At 40.1% G+C, this 15,092-nt stretch overlaps 1 protein-coding gene across 9 annotated transcripts in view; it reads left to right on the top strand.

The window, feature by feature from the left end:
- Positions 1-15,092, top strand: part of LOC131106077 (inositol 1,4,5-trisphosphate receptor type 1) — a 101,206-nt gene that overhangs the window by 34,197 nt on the left and 51,917 nt on the right. For 3 of the 9 annotated variants that reach the window (XR_009120047.1, XM_058054804.1, XM_058054805.1), the window contains exons 21-41: positions 1,021-1,162; positions 1,235-1,388; positions 1,456-1,646; positions 1,724-1,856; positions 1,929-1,983; positions 2,051-2,216; positions 3,455-3,628; positions 3,718-3,792; positions 3,878-4,015; positions 4,128-4,253; positions 4,333-4,533; positions 4,614-4,865; positions 6,133-6,258; positions 6,333-6,461; positions 8,546-8,563; positions 9,539-9,565; positions 9,861-9,981; positions 10,062-10,246; positions 10,308-10,456; positions 10,534-10,645; positions 11,608-11,643. Coding sequence is in view for 8 of the 9 variants with exons in the window: in XM_058054804.1 (XP_057910787.1) it covers positions 1,021-1,162; positions 1,235-1,388; positions 1,456-1,646; positions 1,724-1,856; positions 1,929-1,983; positions 2,051-2,216; positions 3,455-3,628; positions 3,718-3,792; positions 3,878-4,015; positions 4,128-4,253; positions 4,333-4,533; positions 4,614-4,865; positions 6,133-6,258; positions 6,333-6,461; positions 8,546-8,563; positions 9,539-9,565; positions 9,861-9,981; positions 10,062-10,246; positions 10,308-10,456; positions 10,534-10,645; positions 11,608-11,643 (2,710 nt within the window). In the remaining variant the exon portion in view is untranslated. The remainder of the gene's footprint in view (positions 1-1,020; positions 1,163-1,234; positions 1,389-1,455; positions 1,647-1,723; positions 1,857-1,928; positions 1,984-2,050; positions 2,217-3,454; positions 3,629-3,717; positions 3,793-3,877; positions 4,016-4,127; positions 4,254-4,332; positions 4,534-4,613; positions 4,866-6,132; positions 6,259-6,332; positions 6,462-8,545; positions 8,564-9,538; positions 9,566-9,860; positions 9,982-10,061; positions 10,247-10,307; positions 10,457-10,533; positions 10,646-11,607; positions 11,644-15,092) is intronic. The other 6 variants (XM_058054810.1, XM_058054806.1, XM_058054808.1 and 3 more) reach the window with 4 other exon arrangements.

Here is a 15,092-nt window from a genome sequence, read left to right as displayed (position 1 = left end):
CGTAGGCCTGACGGGCGTAACAGGGCCTAGCTTAATTAACAATTTGTTATGCTCAGAGTCCAATAAAGTTAAATTCTCATTACCTTACGTCTCTTTTCATTGCCCAGTCCAGGTACATTGGAAACATAGTCAAGGAAGTGCCTTTTTATAACAGATAAAATCCGATTTACGCATATACCAGATATAAATCCGATATATGCGTAAAACGGACATTTTCCGGTATACGCATATAACGGATTTCGCTTATATCGGACAAAACCAGTGGGAACAATTGAATCCGATATATCCGAGGTTTACTGTATAACATATGCAAATAATACCAGCTTTAAGTATTTCGTGACTTTGGAGATATCATTGATGCACAAGTTGAACAATTTTGGTAAGTCCTATCAATGCGTTCCAGACACCCAGTATGAATATAAAAATACATTTTATAGACAATAATTATAGTTTTACATGCAGAACACAATGTGAAGCAATTAAAAATGAGGAATGCATGGAAGTGTCGATGAGGATATTCCGTACATACTGATGTATTTCAAGTATACAAGTATTTCTCACCTTCATTTAAAAATAGATTTCAACTTTGACATGTTCATAAGCTCTCAAATGTTTTTGTGGCTCCAGACTATTTATATGAAGGTCGCCAACCCTTGACTTGAAGCAGCAACTTTTGCGGATTTGTCAATCCACACAGGTAGCATGTCATTATATTGCGTTAGTGTCCAGTATACTCTGTATCATTTCTTTTTTTCTTTTTTTTTCAATTGAAATAGCAACCATGAAAAATAAGTGTCACTTAGAGTTTGTAAAAAACCTGCTATCAGTTACTAGTTTTTTGATTCATTTAAAAAAATGTTCCCTTAACTGTACCCCAAATGAACTGAATTGTCACCTTAAAATTAAGGTGTGTGCTGAACCGTGATGATGGCGTACCATTCCACCCCTTGCATATGGACAGGCCGTGTGGCTTTGTACAGTGTTGCCAGTAATTCTACTTTTTGTACGGTCTTTCCATAGTTATGACAACGATGGAACGTCCAAGGATGAAATCAAGGAGCGATTCTCACAAACGATGGAGTTTGTGGAGAACTACCTGAGAGATGTGGTGTGTCAGAGCTTTCCTTTTGCAGACAAAGAGAAGAATAAGCTCACGTTTGAGGTGCGCTTGACTCATTTTTGGATATCAAACACATCTGCAGTCAAAGCAATGCATTCCCATTTTTTGTTGTAGGTGGTAAATCTGTCCAGGAATCTGATTTATTTTGGATTTTACAACTTCAGCGACCTCCTGAGACTCACCAAGATCCTCCTGGCTATTCTAGACTGTGTCCATGTGAGCACAATCTTCCCTTTCAACAAGATGGACAAAGGAGATGAGAGCAAAGGTGTGGAAAATCTCAACAGTCATTGGAGGCCCACATGGATCTGAACCTGGTGGGTTTGTGCTTCTAGGCAGCAATGTGATGAGGTCCATTCATGGCGTCGGAGAGCTGATGTCACAGGTGGTCCTTCGAGGTGGCGGCTTTCTGCCCACTACATCACCCATCATATCCAACGGAAGTGAAGCGAAGTCTCAAACGGAACCAGAGAAGCAGGACATACTGGTCATGGACACCAAACTGAAGATAATTGAGATCCTGCAGGTACATCGTAATTGCACAATAATTTAATGCAACAATTTAAATCCATTAATAAATTATTATCTTGCTCTTTCACACAGTTCATCTTAAATGTGCGCCTGGACTACAGGATCTCCTGTCTGCTGTCTATATTCAAAAGGGAGTTTGATGAGAGCAACTCCCAAAGCGATGTATCCATCGCCGGAACAGTAGAAGGTCCAAACAACATGCCAGGTGAAATTGATGCTGTGATATATTGCAGAGTGGAAGGTTTGTGTGCGAAGATTTGACGAACTGCCATTGCAGGAGCGTTGGACTTTGAGCACATAGAAGAACAGGCAGAGGGAATATTTGGAGGAAGGTAATCACACTTTAAAATTAGGAGTCACAGTGCAGGACTGTAATTCCAGTGAGTGATTTGTGTTCAGTGAAGAGAATACTCCCTTAGACCTGGACGATCATGGAGGTCGGACATTCCTGAGGGTCCTTCTCCACCTGACAATGCACGACTATCCTCCTCTGGTGTCCAGGGCCCTCCACCTTCTTTTCCGCCACTTTAGTCAAAGGCAAGATGTTCTGCAGGCATTCAAGCAGGTATCATCACCAGTGTTGAGAAAATTACTTGTAAATAAGGGCCATAATTTGTACTTTTTTCTCAGAATTTGATCCCTGCAGCTGATATAGTGGTGCAGCTTAGTGGCCAGGCTCTAATCTTGTGACATTTTGTACACTTTAGAACTACTATTAATCGTTTAAATATGTATTTTGGAAAAGGTTATTACTAAGATAGTCTATCATAACGGCAGTGAAAGTTCAGGAAACAATCAAAAACCTCAGGCAAGCCACCTTTCTCGGCATTTGCAAACCATGTCACTCTCATTGAGTGACACACAAGCAGCAGTTTACAGTGAGCAACAACAAACACAAGTAATGCTAAAATCAAATGTAAAACATTTTTGAATTTGGATTATTCAATAACCACCCTAAACATACCATCAAGAGTGCAAAGCTTGTTATACCTGCATTCGCCGGAACGCATTGTGATTACTCAAAGCCGGACCATGGTATCCCTGCTCCCATTATACTGTTGTTCGTACACAGTCCATAGTGATAACTCCAGCAGAAATGTGTTGTTCTCTTGGAGATGAATAAAGTTGCTCTCTATCCATCTAACATCCGAGTGCCAAAAAATAGGCGGCCGGATGTAGACTTGTTCCTCTTTTTGTTATGACGGGTCACAACCAATTAGGTGCCTACCACCACCTACTGTACCAGAAAGTGGAGGTGTTGTGCACATGCATAATGACAACCGGATAGTCCCAATCTTCCATTATAGAAAACACATGAAGAAATGGATATGATGCCGCTTTCAAAAGTGATGGATTTGGCTGTCAGAGAAGATATGTCGGTGGAAAAAAAAAACACAATTCTTTAATGGTTTTGAAATGCTGGACTCAACCCCGATGTCACTTCCTGTATGCACCCATACCCGGCTCCCAGAGCATTGGAACACATTTACAGTAACAACAAGAGCGCAAGTCTTATATGTCTTATTTTCTATATTGGGTAGGAGTATATAGGTGACTACATGGGTGTTTCAGGTTCAGAGGGCTCTAATAATGTTAAAGACTGGATTTAGAAGGTGGTAAACAGGTTTTCTATGCTACTAAAATATTAAATTTATAAATAACGAATCCTACTTTGTGGAAATTCATTGAGCACAGTTGGGTGTTCAACCAATGAACCACGACAGATGAGAGATTACTGTTCAACCAGTAATCCACCATGCCATGTTAGCCCACATTGAATCCTTTCCCCGTGCTTGTCACCAGGTCCAGTTGCTGGTCACCAGCCAAGATGTGGAGAATTATAAACAAATTAAGTCTGACTTAGACCAGCTGCGCTCCATTGTGGAGAAGTCCGAGCTATGGGTTTATAAGAGGCAGGGTCCGGATGAGGGTTTGGATGTAGGAGAAGGTCTGTCTACTGAGTCAGAGCATAATAAGGTACTAAAACATTAGATACGTCTTTGCTGAGAGAGTGCTATGAGTTGTCCACTCCGGATACTGATACCAGGTTTAAATAATGCCTATAGGGGGAGTCCGGAGGAGCTGAAAAACCGAAGAAACCAGAGAGTACCAGCAGTTACAACTACAGGGTAGTAAAAGAGGTAATGGTCATCCATCTAACCAACGAGAGAGCTGGGTTGTTTTGTTCACATTTGTCACCTTTTTATTTGCTGTCTCCTGCATCAGATCCTCCTGCGCCTCTGCAGGCTTTGTGTGCAGGAGGGTCAGTCGGGTAGGAAGAGCAAGAAGCAGCAGCAGAGGTTACTGCGGAACATGGGGGCTCACGCTGTAGTACTTGAGCTCCTGCAGATCCCTTATGAGAAGGTAGCTTACATTGGGGCATATCTTTCTGGGAGTATATGGGGATCATATATTTTTTAGCCCACTGTTAGCGGAGAAATCCTCACAGTCTGTCTTTGTATTTTTTTTGCTACAGGGTGAAGATTTACGCATGCAGGATATCATGAAATTAGCCCATCAGTTCCTGCAAAACTTCTGCGCAGGGAACCAGCAGAACCAAGCTCTGCTTCACAAGCACATCAATCTTTTCCTCAATCCCGGCGTTAGTGTCATCTTTCCGCATGGCACAGCAGGCTGGATGAAGGCACCCTTGCAACATTATTTTCATGTGTCTCTTCTAGATTTTGGAAGCCATCACCATGCAGCACATATTCATGAACAACTTCCAGCTTTGCAGTGAGATCAACGAGCGTGTGGTTCAGCACTTTGTCCACTGCATCGAGACACATGGTCGCAACGTCCAGTACCTCAAGTTCCTGCAGACCATTGTCAAGGCGGAGAATAAGTTCATCAAGAAGTGCCAGGACATCGTCATGGCCGAGGTCATGCCTGTTTATCCTCCTTTTGTCATGTTTGTGCATGTTCTCCTCACACGCACATGTGTTTTTATGACCTGGCGCAGCTGGTGAACGCAGGCGAAGACGTTTTGGTCTTTTATAACGACCGCGCCTCCTTCCAAACACTGCTGCAGATGATGCGGTCCGAGCGGGATCGCATGGACGAGAACAGCCCGCTGATGTACCACATTCACCTGGTTGAGCTCTTGGCCGTCTGCACTGAGGGCAAAAACGTCTACACAGAGATTAAATGTAACTCACTGCTGCCACTGGATGATATTGTACGAGTGGTCACCAACGAGGATTGCATCCCAGAGGTGAGATGGCCTTAAATATGTACATTTGCAGCTTCACCCAATCACGGGTTTTTATGAAATAATTAATTAATCACCTCTACTGCCTAGTAAAGGACCTTTTATTAGTCACTAAATCTGTACTGTACAGAACAGGATGTTAAAACAAGAACAAGGAACTCTATATTATGTCTTGTTCATGTCTTATTTCATGCCTTATTTTCTTTTATGTTTACTGTATTGGGTAATAGGAGTGTAAAGATGACTGACTATAGGAGTGTTATTTCATGCTGAGAGGGCTCTAATGTAAAAAATTGGATTTGGAAGGTTGTAAACAGGCTTCCATTTATAAATAAGGAATCCTACTTCGTGGAAATTCACTTATCATGAACCGATTAATCCCAATAAACGAAAAATTACTGTAAAATCTTTTAGTTTCGCGTTTGGGTTACCATACGTTGTGCTTTCCCTGAACATGTCTTGTTTCCACCTTGTGTCCTGGCTGTCCTGTGTGATGAAATTGTCCCCGTTTTGTTTTCTCTGGTCCATTAAATTCACCGACATTGGAGGCTTTATTCATCTCCGAGAGAAATTTGAGCCAAACCAAACTTCTTTCAGGGCTCACTTCCAAATGCGCAAACCTCATTGTCTGAAACTTTGTCATGGTTTAACATGACAATACAACATTCTAACGACATTTATAGTTCAGAAATGTGGAAAAAGCACAATAAGTCCCCTTTAATAATTTACTACTTCATTTTTTAAAAATACCATTTTTGTCCTTTCATATAGGAAGTGGAAAACTATGTAAATGAAAAATATCAAAAAGTGAAATATTGTAAGTGTCAACAAGTAACAGTTATGGTGTGAATGAATTATTAATAATATACATGGGTAGTTGGTGAGATTAAATATAAACTCTGCGTCTTCTTATCAGTAATTGCTGATGTTGTGGTCTGCTTCTTCCTACTCTTTTTCAAACATGTTCCATCATACAAATGCAACCATGTGATGATCCTTCATGTAACGGTCTGAATCAAATAAACAGACCACACCACACCCGTGCACAATATGAATTCATGCAATTTTTCAGGAATTTTACGTTGTGGCCAGCCTAATGCACACCTGTCCAATAATGGATGAAAAATAAAAACGATTCATTGGAGCAAACCAAAAGTGTTGCATTTATATCTATGTTAAGTGTAAATGAGAAAAATCTGCCAACTTGCATTACTTTGTTCGTCATGGAATTCTAAAATGTCCAATTTCTGCATGAATCAACCTCCTCTAGGTGAAGATTGCCTATATCAACTTCCTAAACCACTGCTATGTGGACACTGAGGTGGAAATGAAGGAGATCTACACCTCCAATCACATGTGGAAGCTCTTTGAGAACTTCCTGGTTGATATTTGCAGAGTAAGCAACATCTGATAAAGTTCCATCAAATTATCTTTTTTTGATACTGTGTGTGCATGTTTATACGCTTGCAGGTCTGCAACAATACGAGTGATCGCAAGCATGCCGACACCATCCTGGAGCGCTACGTGACAGAGACGGTGATGAGCATCGTGAACACTTTTTTCAGCTCGCCTTTTTCTGACCAGAGCACCAGCTTGCAGGTGCGAAATCAATACCACACAAACAGCTGCAACATGAATCACATGTACTGTATATAGATTTACCAGATGGAACATCGGGTACACTTGCACCTTGCAGTTCATGATGTCCAAGGCCAGAACACTTTGAAAAACATTGAGAAACAGGTTTACAGGTTTCACAGGTTTACATTTGCACGATCCAACATGTTTGAAAAGGACTACGAAGAAGCAGAGAAAGACTATCAGCAATTACTGATGTTTTTTTCCATCTTGTGTTTAAATATGAGGATCTTGTAATCGAAATGTGTGATGGTAGGTAAATGGCTTATGCCAGGGGTGGCCAAAGTTCAGCAGTTTCGGCATTTTGAAGGGTAAAAAATGTGAAAGAGATATATACGCATAAAAAAATTTAAAGAATTAATATTAATGACTAATGACTTAATATTACTAATAATAATTTCCATATTATAGTATAAAAAGTACAATATATAATACAAAGTACAAATATAATATATATCATAAATATAATATATAACATAATATAATTATAGATCAACAATATTAAATAATAGTTGACAAGTATTTATATACAAATTCTAAAGTATTTTTTAAAAATTTAATAAACTTTATCCAATACAATTTTCAGCATTTTCATCATTTCTGTGGCGAAACAAATCAAATAATGACATGACATATAAATGTCATGAATAATTGATAAATAATATAATAGTTTATATGCAAGTACAGTATAAAGCATTCATGCATTCATTTTCTGCCGCTTATCCTCACAAGTGCTGGAGCCTATCCCAGCTGTCTTCGGGCGAGAGCCCTGGACACCCTGGACTGGTGGCCAGCCAATCACAGGACACATATAGACAAACAACCATTCACACCATAGTCACATTCATACCCATTATAAAACATATTAAATTAAATGAAAAATAACATTTCCAATGTTAAGAAAATAAAATATAGTAAATATTGTGCATTTGGAAAGTATTCACAGCGCTTCATTGTTTCAACATTCATTTATGTCACAGCCTTATTCCAAAATGGATTACATTTAAAAAATAAAAACATAATTTCATCCATTTTGGAATAAAGCTGTGACATTAAAACGTGCTAAAGGTGAAGCGCTGTGAATAGTTTCCAGATGCTCTGTATAAAATAAAAAATAGCTTCACCAATAATGATACGTCAGCTTTATCATATGCTTTGTATTGTTTTTTTCACTGGCTAATTATAGTACATTCTTGTACATTGCATACATTGTGCGTGGATTTAGATGTTTAAATGAAAATAAAAGATAAAGATGCTGTCTTTGTATTGATATCGTCAGAAACTTATTGATTTAATTTATCATTGTAGAGGTATAGGTGAAGTGGTATAGGACCGACTCCCCCTTTCATGTCACTTAATACATTGAGTAATAAAGAGTCTTCATTGAGTAACTTTGCATCACCGTCAAAGAGACAATGGCCTTATCTCACGATAACAAATTTTGCTGGACAATACTTGTCTGTCAAATGTTGGCTTTTTAACAGTTTCCAGTCACAAGTAGCCCCCCCTCCAACGCCTGGGTCAAAGAGGCTGAATGGCTGAGAGGAGGGTTCACTCTCTCCGTTCATTCCACTGTGGAACCAATGCACACAGACACATGCAGAGTGAACCCTCTTGTCAGCCTGTGTGGTAAAGAGAGACGAAGAAAACAAACACGTCAATTTATTGAGGCCAGAAAAGTTATCTACTTTTTATTGATATTAGTGTATCGGGGCCAGGCCTATTCTGATCATTTGCCATTGTTAGTTGCAACACAAATCTCAAAGAAATCATGCAAAGAAACATCACTTATAGTCCTTGCCGTCCTGTGCCGACCCCAAGTCATCTTGCTTGACGTGTTTGTCACATTACGATTTACGATTTACTCCTGTACTCTCATGTGTCAATGTTAAGCTCAATTTCGAGGTGCAGAGAAAAGGGGCCAATGGTTTTTCCAAGAAGGGTATTTAACATGAGATGGTTGACGAGCATAAGATTTATGGCTTTCTCTGCCTTAATAACCGTTATGTAACCCCCCGTCTATTAATGTCTGTGTGGTGCTGTAGGCAGCCGTCAGAAAGAATGTAAGTATGGCGAGATGATGTCACCTGTCCCCTTATGTAATTACTATCCAGTCTGATGTGACCTTAGGTGATAGTGATGTCGGGCCCTATGAGGATTTTGGCTATCATGCAAATGTAAACGTAGATGTAATATATATTTTTTACATATATTTTATATATATATATATATATATATACAAATTTCCCCACTGAGGGACGAATAAAGGCATATCTTAATCTTAATATATATATATATATATAATCCTTTAATTGTTGATTTCATAAGGTCCGACAAGGCAAGGTATTTTGTGAATATATAATATAGTATAATAGCTTCCCTGCCATTTTGTTGCGTTATTAAGTAGTCATCCTAGTTCTGTAGATGTATATTGAATATTGAAATATTAAGGGGATAGAATTTTCATTTTCTCATCTTTTGAATGTGTCTTTTCATTGCTCTAGTATTTTACTTTGTTTAGCCATTTTTATCTTTGAAAATGCTTAATTCACTAATTCATTACATTTTTTCGCAGTAATATGCCGTAGTCAACCATGAAACAGCAATGATTTATTAATATATTTTTGAAAAACAGTGAGAGTGATTCAGCTTAAATTCAAAGCCAGAAGTGCCAGAGGACAATTACATTTCCTATACCGTTTATTGCAATTTTTAATGATAAACGAATCATTTGGCACACTTGGGTGCATTTAGTTTTGTCTTTTGAATTCATTTGTTCTAAAAAGTCAGACAAAAACCAAAGCAATTGTTCTCCAAGAATCCTGTTAATCTTTCCCCGACATGCAGACACTCACACAGAAATATTAACACAAAAATAATTGTATAAACAATAATTATAATTTTACATACATTGTATGACATAATCCTAAAAACATGCTATGCCAAGATTCTACTGTATTAACCTATTTTAGATGTTGATGTTTTCCATTTTTTCTGTGCATGATTTATTTCTTCCCTGCTCATATGGTCTGCCACAGGCTTCTCTATTGGGGAAGATTTTCCAGGTATTTCTTTTATTGTGTAGCAGTGTTGCTGAATGTGTGTGCCAATGGGGGTTTTTCTGGGCATCACCGTTGATGGTCTGCACTTGGGAGAGTGGTCAACGATTGTTATTGGGTTGTCAAAGCAACACGAAGCAAGCATGCTGGTGACATGGCCCGGTCACAGCACGATAGAGGAGTTAGATGTTGGTGCAGTAGATGTTTTTATGTTGGGTAGTGAACAACTTAACTGTCTGTTAAAGAAGTGACTTGTGACGTAATAAATGGAATGGTCTCACCATGCAGTTTCTTCTCTTAGACCAGACAGCCGGTCTTTGTGCAGCTGTTGCAGGCGGTGTTCAGGGTCTACCACTGCAACTGGTTGTTTCCTGTCCAGAAAGGCTCTGTGGAGAACTGTATCAAAGTCCTATCAGATGTTGGTAAGCTCCAAAACATCAAGAAAAATCTTGACTTAAGGCGTCTTTCGGATTGCTTATGTGTATCTTTGTGTTCCTGCTAGCCAAAGGGAGGGCCATCGCCATTCCTGTTGACTTGGACAATCAGGTGAACAACTTGTTTGTGAAATCCAACAACATTGTGCAGAAGACAGCAATGAGCTGGAGACTTTCCGCTCGCAACGCCGCCCGCAGGGACTCGGTGGTGACGGCATCACGCGACTACAGGAACATCATTGAACGCCTGCAGGTACGGGATACTTTGGATGTGTTAACAGTGTTGACGCTAACTGTGTTGGTGTGGGACGCAGGACATTGTGTCAGCACTGGAAGACCGCCTGCGTCCTTTGGTCCAGGCTGAATTGTCCGTGCTTGTGGACGTGCTGCATAGGCCTGAGCTGCTCTTCCCGGAAAACACCGACTCACGTAAGAAATGTGAGAGCGGAGGCTTCATATGCAAGTAAGACGTGCAAATGCTCATCTACTGCATTTTAATTAGGGTACACATGGGATTTATTTATACTTGTACTCTTGCAGGCTGATCAAGCACACCAAGCAGCTGCTGGAGGAAAATGAAGAGAGATTGTGCATCAAAGTTCTGCAAACACTTAGAGAGATGATGACAAAGGACCGTGGTTATGGAGAGAAGGTAGGATGCTTTCTTGGGTATTTCAGCGCAAGTAAAAAAGTATTATTTGACCCTGCCAATATTCGCTAAGCACTATTATCATTCTATCTGCAAAGGCAAAATTGTTGCTGCAGCTCTTTTATAGGCTCTTATTGCCACAGTGCTAGTGCCAATAATGTCATGTCTGTCATATATCTATGTATATATGTCAAAATATATATATACATATATAGATATATAGATGGATAGATGGATAGATGGACAGATGGACAGATGGACAGATGGACAGATAGACAGACCACGTCCACGGCAAGCGAGAGTGACAACTCCCGACCAAGATCGCCACATCCAGTTGCAACACCTGTCATGCCAGTCGTACAGCACGGGAAACACTCGATAGGAACGGATCAGCATCCCCACTGTGCGTCGACCCAGTACTGACTGCTGTGACTTTGTGGATGCCACCATCCTCAAAAATGATTTATATGAGGAAAATCAAGTTTAGGGTTGGAAAAATGTGGTCTCAGAGTTTCTATTAACTGTCAGTGTATACATGGGACACCCTATTTACAAGCTAGAAATAGGAGAAAACCCATTCAAACATTGACTTTTTGTCACGCTTTGTGCACAGAACTAAGGGACACTGCACCCCAGATTTAAGCTTTAAGGTTTTTGTAATTTTGAATGGTGTACAACATGAAGTTCTAATCTATATTTTTACAAAACTATTTTAATCCTTTAATTTGTGTCCAACATTGCGACTTTCTTGGAATGCTCTGCATCCTCCTGGCACTCAAACAAAAAAATCGAATCAGCGAACATATTATGCATTGACAAATGTTCTTTTATGAGGCTCTGAATTGGAGGAGCATGTCCATATGACTCACTTAACTAACACGTCACGCATGCTGGCTTGTTGACCTCTGATTCCTCCTGCTTCCTGGACTGTTATCTAACCCCGCTAACCTTCTGCTTTTTTTCAGCTCAGGGCCTTTGATGATGAGATGGATATGCCAAAGGTTATTTGTTCTTTTCCCGTTCTTGTTTTTCCCCTAGTTCTCGTGGGTGCCACTACTATCAAACGTACAGGCCACGTACTGTAGTTAGTCCCAGCACAGAAAAGACTTGTAACATCTTTTAAATGCTAATGAGAGAGACAAGGAGAGAACAGAGGCTATGAATGTCAGTTGTGGTCGAGCAATACTGTAGATGTCCCAGAGAGTGACCAACAGGCACACATTTTGATCACTGAACACGCTTGAACACCTTGCCGCTCTCCAGGCACACCACCCACAAGCTCCAGGGTCCCAGTCCCCAAAACCTGTCCGGAGATACAATGAGCGCACAAACGTACACCCGGGTGAGCGACAAGGTGAGAGAACTCCATAGATGTGCACCACCAAAAAACACTGCTGATTAGGATGACACTGAGCCAACGAGCCAAAAAGAGTTGGAGTTTGCTCACAGAGCCGACACCACAAGCCTGACCTGGAAGATCTTGCGCAGGTTCATGGCTGAGATCGGAGATCTCGGGCTCAAAAAGGTTGGTGACCACTGGATTATGCAGTTGCAAAAAGTGTTTAAACATTTTTAAATAACATAAAGTAAATACATAATAATAATAAATACACATAAAATAATTAATTAAATAGATAGATAAAATATAATATATAAAATATAGATAAAATACATAAAATGATGAAATACATGTATTAAACATATAAGTGACTGCATTGAAAAATAAATACATAAATAAAACCCATTTTAAAGTTTACATTTCTGTATTAGAAAACATTTTTAAAAAGAACAAAAAATTGACAAATGGAAAATAAAATCTAAAATTATTAAATAGATAAATATATTAAACATAATATAAATGACCTGCATTAGAATTACATAAATAAACATAGACCATAGAAAAACATAAATAAATTACTAAATAGATATATAGAAAATAAAATACATCTAAAATAATACATGTTTTAAATTTTAAATGGCCTACCTGCATTAGGGTGGTTTTTAAGACTTTGTTGTTGTTGCAAAAGTATGGAAACGGAAATTGAAACAAAGTCATTGCTTTCCTGTTCTTCTCCTTGCTTCTTTTCATTCATTTTTATGGTCTGGTCATGTGTGGGGTGTTTCCCCGGCATTTCCTGTAGCTGCCGATAGGGGACACTGTGGCTGTGGGTGTGTGTTTGTGCGTACGATATGCGTGTATTAATGAGTTGTGCGGAACTGTGACGACAGTGGCAGTCATTGAGGCTGTGTCCTAGTTTCTCCCGCCTGCAAACTGCACGATTCCTGGGCCCCTGCCAACTCTGGGCTGAGGTTACATAAGAACGCCGCTTTCTTTTTTTCCCCCTCCCTTCCCTGGAACTCAGTCTCTCTGCTGCTGTGTGACCTTCAGCTGTAATTGTGGAGGATAAAAGCGTGCAGCAGCTATTTACCCATGCTGTGTGTGTGTGTGTGCACCTGTGTCTATAAACAGGTTTGTGAGGCTGCAAAGAGTTGTTCCCCACACAGACACACACACACACCTGTCATGTGTTGTATCCTGTCTGTCTGCATTTGAACTATCTCTGACATGAAAATAGCAGTTGTGTGGAAACGTTTTTGTCATGCACGTATGTGGTCCCGTTAATATGCGACACCATTCATTAGTTAACTATTCTACATTTTCTGCACACGAACAGCCACTTTTAAGTTGGTCTATTGCATCCACAACCTAATTACATCCAATATCTGTGTTTTTGCTGCAGAACAAGGAACTGATAGGTGTCTCTATTAGTACCGTGGCCAACAGGCAAAAATAACCAAATGCACACAAAAACAATTAAACTGGGGGAAACGCTGCCATCATATAAGTGTTGCTAAAATAAACCATAAGAAAAGCACAAACTTGAGGTGAGAAACACCATTGAATTCAAGAAATCATTTATGGCCAAACAGGAAGTGGTGTCTCTATTGATCTCGCTGTCACATCCTGTCTTTGGCAACAATCAGGTCTGCAATGGAGGTAAACGTAACCTTCATTCAGCACGTATATGCACTTTTTGTGAATGCGTAACTATAAACGTAAATATATTTTTTTAAAAGTTCATTGGCGACTCCAAATTGTCCATAGGTATGAATGTGAGTGTGAATGGTTGTTTGTCTATATGTGCCCTGTGATTGGCTGGCCACCAGTCCAGGGTGTACCCTGCCTCTCGCCCGAAGACAGCTGGGATAGGCTCCAGCAAACCCCACGACCCTCGTGAGGAAAAGCGGTAGAAAACGAATGAATGAGTGAATGAATGAAAGAAATTTGGGCCAGCAGCTTGTTTTCTGCAGACCCACGGTACATTCTAGAAATTAAGGTAACAAAAAAAAAACAACAATAAACACAACAAACAGCGACAATGGGGGAAAAAAAGTGTTATGATGATATACAAGAGTTTGTCTTTCAATACATATACAAAATTTCAAAAGTATTAAAATGGCCCCCGCATCTTCTGACGTTTCCATATGTGGCCCTCGGTGGTAAAAGTTTGAACACCCTTGGGTGACGCGAACCGAGCTTCCACTGTATTAGTCTTAAATAGACCTGTCACAATAACCAATTTTGCTGGATGATAATAAAAAACACACAATGATAAAAACAATATATAAAATCAAGTCTCTGAAAACAATATTGTAAAAATTGGGCATTATTCCTTAACAGGACTGCAAATTAATGTAGTTTTTGGGGTGATGTTGGCTGTTGTATGGCGTCGCGCGGAACACAGCAGGACCAAATAATTCCCAGACTGCACGGAAGCGGGTAGCGGCTCCCATGCAGGAGCAATGTGCATTGGCGTATACACTGTTTGACTAGGTGTCAATACATTTTGCAGCAGCATGTGCACCATTTTCAGTCACAAATTGTGTGCCTGAAACACTTTTCAGGCACTCTGTGTGTGCACTCACCATTGGACCCCCCCCACTGTGACAAAGACACTGAAAGAATGACAGTAGGGCTCACTCACTCCAGGCATTCCGCTATAGAACCAACGCTCCCAGGCGTTGAGACAGATGCAGTTTGTTTTTATTTATTGTGCGGTTTATTGATTTACTGTGACAGGCCTAGTCTTAAATAACTAAATGAAATGACAAGAATATGTAAAAAATATTACAAACACCACAGTATGACACAATGGTCTCACTTGTAGACCAGACACAGGTGGAGCTGACCTGCCCTGCGCCGCCCTGTGCCAATGGAGTATGGCAAGTGCACTTTGCAATTTTTGTGAACTGCGCAGTCTTGCGTAGTGTGGCGGACCCACACCTCCATCCTTCCCACTGGCACATGAGGCAAAGAGGGAGGAGAGAAGGCGTGAGAGGGTTTAACTCAAGTGTAATCTTCATTCATTCATTCATTTTCTACCGCATTTTTCCTCATGAGGGTTGCGGGGGTGCTGGAGTCTATCCCAGCTGTCTTCGGGCGAGAGAG

Source organism: Doryrhamphus excisus, chromosome 18 (assembly GCF_030265055.1).
Source record: "Doryrhamphus excisus isolate RoL2022-K1 chromosome 18, RoL_Dexc_1.0, whole genome shotgun sequence".
NCBI classification, from domain to species: Eukaryota; Metazoa; Chordata; class Actinopteri; order Syngnathiformes; family Syngnathidae; genus Doryrhamphus; species Doryrhamphus excisus.
This window is presented reverse-complemented; position numbering and strand designations above follow the sequence as displayed.